This window comes from Nematolebias whitei, chromosome 9 (genome assembly GCF_014905685.2).
Source record: "Nematolebias whitei isolate Nwh7 chromosome 9, NemWhi1, whole genome shotgun sequence".
Lineage (NCBI taxonomy): Eukaryota > Metazoa > Chordata > Actinopteri > Cyprinodontiformes > Rivulidae > Nematolebias > Nematolebias whitei.
In genome coordinates this window covers 13813968-13822004 of record NC_056506.1, presented here as the reverse complement: position 1 = coordinate 13822004, position 8037 = coordinate 13813968, and the positions used below count along the sequence as shown (strand labels likewise).

Here is an 8037-nt window from a genome sequence, read left to right as displayed (position 1 = left end):
GAAACACACAACACAAAACTGATTCTTCCCCCAAACAGCTTACTCCACTTGGTTTGTTCCACTTTGGAGTAAGCTGTTGGGGAAGAATCAGTTTTGTGTTGTGTGTTTCCTTGACTGATGAAGCCTTCTGGATGGAAGGTGAAATGCTTCAGAAAAAAAAAAAAGAAACTGTCCAGATGACCTGACTGAAAATTGTTGGATTGTATACCTGGATTATTGAGCATGGACTTTTTTTTTGCACTATAGTATATTTAGTAATTTTCTTCTTTTATTTATCCTACAGGGGTTGGTTGTTCATCTAAGACAGGGTGAGCAACATTTTTGTCGCCAGATATTTCAACCCGTCAAATGGCTGCAAAGAGAACTGAAAAATAAATTTTCTTTTAAGACAAATAACTTAGGACTTTTTTTTTTTACACTTTTTCCTTTTTAGTATAATTAGCATGCCTGATAAAAAATATGTTTCTCCAATACTCTTCAGGAATATAAGACATAATTTATATAAACTGGCTTTTGTGCTGTGTTAACCTAAATATGCAAAAAAAATATATATATATATACTTTTGTTTTTTGGAGCCTTTAGTTCTGAAAACATAACTATAAAAAGTTTTAGTGTATCTTAATTCCAAGGATTTCAATGTATTTGTTGACGATGTTAAATTTAAACTTTTTTAAGTTTCATTGATTAAAAAGCTGGTTTTAACTAACTTATATAAAAGTTGTTTTCTTTTAAATTAGGAACATTGGTGGCCAGGACTGAAACAGTCCAAGAGCCATTTTTGGTCCTTGGGCCATACGTCGTTGCCCACGTCTGATCTAAGACAAAAGATCAGCTGAATTATCAAAAGGATTGTCTTTGCTTGGAGAGCCAGTTTATTCTGAGGCAGCTTGTGAAGTTAAAGCAACATTCATTTCTCTAACAAAGTAAAGTCAGGTCCTCTGGACCCGGAGTCTGCAACCTTTACGGTCAAAAGAGTCATTTCTGCTCCTTTGTTCACTAAATTAAACGTGTCCGGAGCCACAATACCTACTACAACTGGGATTCTCAACTGGTGGTCCACGGACCACTTTAAGTTTGTTGGAGGGTGCTTTTCTGAACAATATGGATGATTTTATAAAACTAAAAATATCTAATGATTTTTAACATTTATTGATATTTTTACACTCTAAGACAAAATAAAAGATGAGATTCTTGTAAAGAAGGAAAAAATAATATAGTTTTTGCCCAGTTTCTAAAAACTAAATAAACTATGCATTCTTATGTGATTTTTTTAATTGTAGAAAAATTATGTATCCTACTTTGAAGAAATAACGTGTAAAGTGAAATTGAGTATGTTTTACTCCTTGTAATGTTTCTAGTATTCATATATCTGCAAAATTAATTACAGGAAAACTGCTAAAACTAGCCCTTTTAGTTGTTGTTATAACAACCAATAAAATTCAGTTTTATGTCAGTTTTGATCAAAGATTGAAAGAGACGCTGCAGAGGAACCAAAGAGCCGCATGTGGCTCTAGAGCCGCAGGTTGCAGAACCCTGCTGTGGATGGATTCTTCTTGTTGAAACATTTTGTCTTTTATCCAAAAACTTGGTCCATCTGAGGAGCTGCAGTAAACTCAGTCTTATACATAAATAGCACCTTCTCGTAGTAGATCAACCAGTTTGCTGCTGACAGCCAGAACTAGTTGCCCACATGATCAAGGAGGACCATATGTCTAATGACTGATCGTTAATGCACTGATGGCTGTTTACTATTCACAGGCGGTTGAGTGATACTAGCAATCACAGCATTGTAAGAGGGGGACAGTTGAACCCGGAGGCCTCCACACCTGTTTAACGATGGACGATTTCTTTTCACAAAGATGGCCTCCTTTACTCCTCTCTCAAACCATCGTTCCTCTCTGTCCAGGATGTGAACATCTTCATCCTTGAAAGAGTGACCGCTGGCCTGGAGATGAGTGTAGACCGCAGAGTCCTGGCCTGATGATGTTGATCTTCTGTGCTGGGCCATCCTTTTGGCCAGTGGCTGTTTAGTTTCCCCGATGTAAGACTGATCACAGCCCTCCTGACACTGAACAGCATACACAACATTACTCTGTTTGTGCCGGGGGACTGGATCTTTGGGATGAACCAGTCTTTGCCGTAATGTATTTTGGGGTTTAAAAGCCACTGGGACATTCTGTTTAGAAAATAAACGTCTCAGTTTCTCTGATACTCCCTCAACATATGGAATGACCACTGGTCTGGGTTCCTCCTTTTCACCTGATGGCTGACTGGAGTCCTGTTTGGGTTTCTTCTCTGCTTCCAGGAAGGCCCAGTTAGGATATTCACATTGCTCTAGAGCCAGTCTAGAGTGGGATTTCTCCTTCTGCCTGGCTCCTGAGTTAGTGGGGATGCTGTCTGCTCTGTGGCACAGAGTCCTGATGACTCCTAACTTGTGCTCCAAAGGGTGATGGGAGTCAAACTGCAAATACTGGTCTGTGTGGGTGGGTTTGTGGCACACCTCAGTTTGCAAATGTCCTCCATCAGAAACTGAGACCTCACAGTCCAAGAAAGCCAATCTGCCATTTTTTACATCTTCTCGTGTGAACTTGATGTATTTATCCACAGAGTTGATGTGGTCAGTAAAATGTTGGACTTCCTGAGATTTAATTTTAACCCAGGTGTCGTCAACATACCTGAACCAATGACTTGGTGGTGTCCCTGAAAAGGATGACATTCTGACAAGAGTGGTGAGCTAGCATCTAGTCTGAGTGGGGACCAAAGTAAACTGGATCACTACCGTCTTAAAACAACTCCAATTTCCACAAGTAGCACTTTGGGTTTAAAATATATAACAAGAATACTGTATTTGGCACATTATAAGTTGATCAACAAACTATTATAAAACAATACAGCAATCTATAGCAGTATTCTGGACAAGCAAAGACCATGTATAACCTTTGACCTTGATTTTTTACCTTAGAGCTAGGGTGATTAAAATGTTATGTGACACTCTGTCTAATGTAGTGTCATGTTTCGTTAAATTCTCTAGAGCAGATCAAACGTTATCGTACAGACAAGCAAATATTTTGTTCCAACTTTGACCTTGATTTGTGAGTTTGACCTTGAAGCGGGTGTGATGAAGAGTTTAAGCGACCCTCCATCTAGTGATGATGAAATGTGTATTAAGCTTCATTAAATTATCTTGTGCAGATCATAAGTTGTGTGCGGGACAAGCTAAGACATAGTTTGAACTTTGACCTTAGTTTGTGACCTTGACCTTGAACTGGGGTGGTCATTTTTACTAACTCAGATTGTACAAGGAGCTTCCTACAACAGGTAACCCTACTTTAAAGCTCGTCTGAATCTATCCCTTTAAACAGTATCATTTGTTTTAAGAGTAACTGGAGAACTTTCAGGTCCTTTGAGAGTTTGAAGGTCTAAAAGTTACCCAGTTTTTTAATTGATTGCACTGTACCTTTTGTTTTTTATTCACCCATTGTTCTTATTTGAGTATTTTATCTGCATTTTAAGTTTTTGATATAATCGTTCTGAGGCGTGATCCTCCTGGTTGCTCCTTCTTTCGGTTGCTTTTATGGTTGCTTTTTATCCTGATGTTCACTCTTTGCAGCACTTTGAGATTCATTGTGAATGTAATGTGCATTAAAAATAAAAGTTATTATAAAAGGAAAGTGGTCTTTCTGGACTCACCTCTGATCCCAGAGAACCTTCATCTCCTCTGTAGCCAGGAGCTCCAGACTTTCCAGGCTCACCCTGGAAAAAACAGTTAACACAACAAATAAAACTACATCACAACGAGCCAGAAACAAACATTTGACTCTAAGAGTCAACTGAGACTTTTCAAAAACATTTTTTTTTTTAAATTGCATTATAGCTGACATAAAGCATGTAAGTACAAATAGTAATACGCTTAACCATCTTTGACAACATTTTTAAAAAGTGGCTCCCATGAGTTTGATTTCTTCCTAAAATAAAGTTAATAAGAGCAGCACAGTCAGTGATGAGTGCGAACATATTTGCTTGTGAGAAAACAGTTTTTTACAGCGTGAGACTGTCAGATGTTCCACGTTTTTAATGCAACGGTCCTCACTGATGAGAAAAGGAGCCATGGTCCAAAGCACAAAAGAACCATTGAAGAGTTCTGACATCACGGAGGTAACTGTAGCTGACGCCTGCAGCGTATTATTATTATTATTACACTGCCTGGTGCCTCATTAAGAAAGCCAAACGGAGGTTTTGGCTCGAGCAGGTGGAGAGAAGAAGTGAGTCAGAGAGGAAAGAGTGAGTGTTCTGAGGAGGAGTGGGCAGCACTCTGGGGCAACGGCCAAATTTGCCTCTGTTTAAGCGTCAGCTCGATGGCTCACCCTCAACATGAAAAATGGATGGAGAATTACTCGAACATGCACACACACAAGGAAACTCATCAAGTGGGAAAAAAGAGAAAGAAATGGTGGGTGGTTTGTAGCGGCCTGTTTGTGTGTCTGTTTAGGTTTGAGTGTGTGTTTGTGTCTTACAGGGTCTCCATTGGGACCAGTTGGCCCCTCCCTCCCCTGCTCTCCACGTGTTCCTGGGTCTCCCTGACAAGAAAAAGAGAACAGATGAATAAAATGTTCTGATGGCAAGAAAAGGAGGTTGAGCCAAGGTTTAGAGTTGGGTCAGCACACGAGGACAGTCTACAAATACTACGAGTTCTGTTTAGGTCAGTGTGGCGGAGGCTGACTCAGTTATTGATCCAGACTGTTTCCCATGACTTTCAAGTTGAAATCAACTTCCTTCTCATCACTTACCGGTTCTCCTCTCGGACCTCTGTTTCCACGAGAACCTTGCTCGCCCTTCTCGCCGACTTGCCCCTGCAAACATTGTCAAAGGGGTTGACATCTAATCTTGGTGGTTCTATCCACAAACACATTAAATTAAAGTCAAAATTAATTCTGTTCACCCTCTCGCCGGGTCCCCCATCTGTTCCAGACGGTCCCTGAAACACACACAGATACAGGATTTGAGAAAGTGATTTTAAAAGTTGAGGACTTCTTCTATCTGCTGTTTTCACGTACATCATCGCCACGCTCTCCTTTGTCTCCATCAGGTCCACGAGGGCCTGGTTCACCCTGTCCCAACACAGAGAGGTAAATATATGCAACAGCACCTGCTCTGTCTTTTGTCAAGTTTCTTTGCTTACCCGAGGGCCCAGGGGCCCATAGTTTCCAGGACGTCCCGGTTCACCATTTTTTCCAGGATCTCCCTAAAATGGCCCACATTTTATTTTAAAGAAATCCCCTAAAGGAAATGTAAGATCTTTACAAGTCACAAGTGTTTATATCTTACTTTCTCTCCTTTCTTTCCATAAGGGCCAGGGTCCCCCTTTGGTCCGGCCTCTCCCTGCAGACCCTGCAGATATAAAATATGAACAAAGATCACAAGTAGCCAAAGCCAAAACTATCAGCTGTAGTTGTATGCTCATATAAGCTCATGTGTGAGTTTGCTTACAGTCTCAGTATGGTTCCATTTAAACAGTCTGACAGTGGAGAATGTAAACAAAGCTGTGATTAAAGAGCTTAGGGGCTTCATGAGCCTGCCTCCTGGGATACAGACGTAGGGCGGGATGTTGTCTGGTAACAACCAACTGTGGTTAATGGCTAATTTGTAAACAAAGAAGCCAGAGTCTCTTATACAGAAGTGGCTTGACTGGGTGCGATAATCAGTTCACAAAACACAACAGCAGCATCCAGTTTCCTTTACTTTCTTCTCCATTCCAGGTCCCGGGGAACTGGTGTCTCCAGCAGTCACTGCGAGAGAAGCGGGGGACACCCTGGACAGGTTGCAAGTCCATCACGGGGACACATAGAGACAAAAAAAAACCCTGATACAGTCATTCAGGTCTAGGGGCAATGTAGAGTTAACCATGGACCAAAGATGCATGTTTTGGTTTGTAGGAGGAAACTGGAGAATCCGGAGAAAACCCTGCAACATATTCGACTGCCTGCATTTCTGCACCTCTTTAAACCCGTTAATGTCCTAATTTATTAAAAGCTAACAACCAGTTAACATGTTGCATTTTCATTGTTATCCAATATGTATATACTTTTCAAATTATGTTAAAGCAGATGTTCAGACCTTTTAACGTGGACTTTTGTGGAAAGTTAATAATATCTATCAGAAATATAGTTATCTGTGAGAAATACAGTTAACTGTCGGAAATATAGTTGTCTGTCGGAAATAGATCTTGTTTGTGTCTACGTGCCAAACAGCAGTTCAGAGTATCCGGCCTTCTTGGAGTCCTTAATGGAGGTGCTGGAAAGTGTGCACCAGCTGGGGACTCCTTTATTCTGCTGGGGGACTTCAATGCCTACATGCATAATGACAGAGTGACCTGGACAGGTGTGATTGGGAAGAACAACCTCTCTGATCTGAACTCGAGCAGTGTTCTGTTGTTGGACTTCTGTGCTAGTCATGGCTTGTCTAACACAAACATCATGTTCGAACATAAGGGTGTCCATAAATGCACTTGGCACTAGGATGCCCTAGGTCGTAGATCAATGATTGACTTTGTAGTCGTGCCATATGATTTGTGGCCATTTGTTTTGGACACTTGGGTGAAGAGAGGAGCTGAGCTGTCAACTGATCACCACCTGGTAATGAGTTGGATCAGATGGCAGGGGGGAGATGCTAGACAGACCCGGTAGACCCAAACGTGTAGTGAGGGTTTGCTGGGAATGCCTGGCAGAAGAACCCATCAGAAAGATCTTCAACTCACCTATGGCCATGAACTCTGGGTAGTTACTGAAATAATATGATTATGGATACAGGCAGTTGAAATGAGTTTCCTCTGCAGGGTAGCTGGACTCTCCCTTAGAGATAGGGTGAGAAGTTCAGTTATCAGGAGAGACCTGTAGTAGAATCGCTGCTCCTCCACATTGAGAGGAGACAGTTGAGGTGGTTGGAGAATCTGGAAAGGATGCTTCTTGGGCGCATCCCTGGGGAGGTGTTTTGGGCATGTCCGACAGTGAAGAGACCCTGGGGAAGACCCAGGACACTCTGACTTCGGAACAATTGGAAGATGATGGATGGATGGATGGATGGATGGATGGATGGATGGATGGATGGATGGATGGATGGATGCATGGATGGATGGATGGATGGATGGATGGATGGATAGATGGAAATAGCTCCTTGAAGGAACTTAGTTTGGAGAAATATAGATTATAACTGATGAGCTGAAGGCTAGTCTAAGAAGGGTCAAAACCAAAAAAAAGAAACTACTATCTTAAAAATAACTTTGGTTAAAGGTAATTCATAATCAATAGTTAATGTTTGTGCAAATTAAAAAAAACTTTACACCATATATTTGGGTATTTTGGGAAAAATATGAAATTCCTGAAGGACAAGCCCCAAACACAGCTGCTGCTGCTATTTGTTTTTGAGAATAAATATTTTCAAAAAGAAACTATCATATCAAACGTTTTCATATCACACTTTGAAAAACAAATGGTGTTGGCCAAAGTACTGACCATAAAATACTAGACATATTATTATAATAATAATTATAATAATTATTATTATTAATAATAATAATAATAATAATAATAATAATAAAATATTTAAGATATAATAATTTGTAACAACAATAATAACAAACACTATTGTCAAAATAAATATTAGTTAGACCAGGCAGGACCTCAGGACAACTAAAGAACAGATCACCTAAGTGGAACAAGCTAGACCATGGAACAACAAAAAGCAGAAGATCATTAGATCTCAGGGATGTGGAGAACACATACGTCTGCAGGAGGTCAGGCATGTCTACAGTGGTCTATCCACTCAGGGGAGATATGATCAGATGTGTTCAGATATGTTCAGATGTGTTCAGGTGTGTTCAGAAAGGTTCAGATGTATTAATATGTGTTCAGGTGTGTTCAGATATGTTCAGATGTGTTCAGGTGTGTTCAGATATGTTCAGGTATGTTCAGATGTGTTCAAATATGTTCAGATGTGTTCAGATATGTTCAGATGTGTTCAGGTGTGTTCAGAAAGGTTCA

General features: G+C 40.4%; 1 protein-coding gene across 1 annotated transcript in view; it reads right to left on the bottom strand.

The window, feature by feature from the left end:
- The window catches only part of col6a1 (collagen, type VI, alpha 1), a gene marked incomplete in the record, with an annotated part of 32820 nt that overhangs the window by 16506 nt on the left and 8277 nt on the right, over positions 1-8037 (bottom strand). The window contains 7 exon segments of the mRNA XM_037682073.1: positions 3692-3754; positions 4516-4578; positions 4789-4851; positions 4941-4976; positions 5056-5109; positions 5181-5243; positions 5327-5389. Of these exon segments, the coding sequence (XP_037538001.1) occupies positions 3692-3754; positions 4516-4578; positions 4789-4851; positions 4941-4976; positions 5056-5109; positions 5181-5243; positions 5327-5389 (405 nt within the window).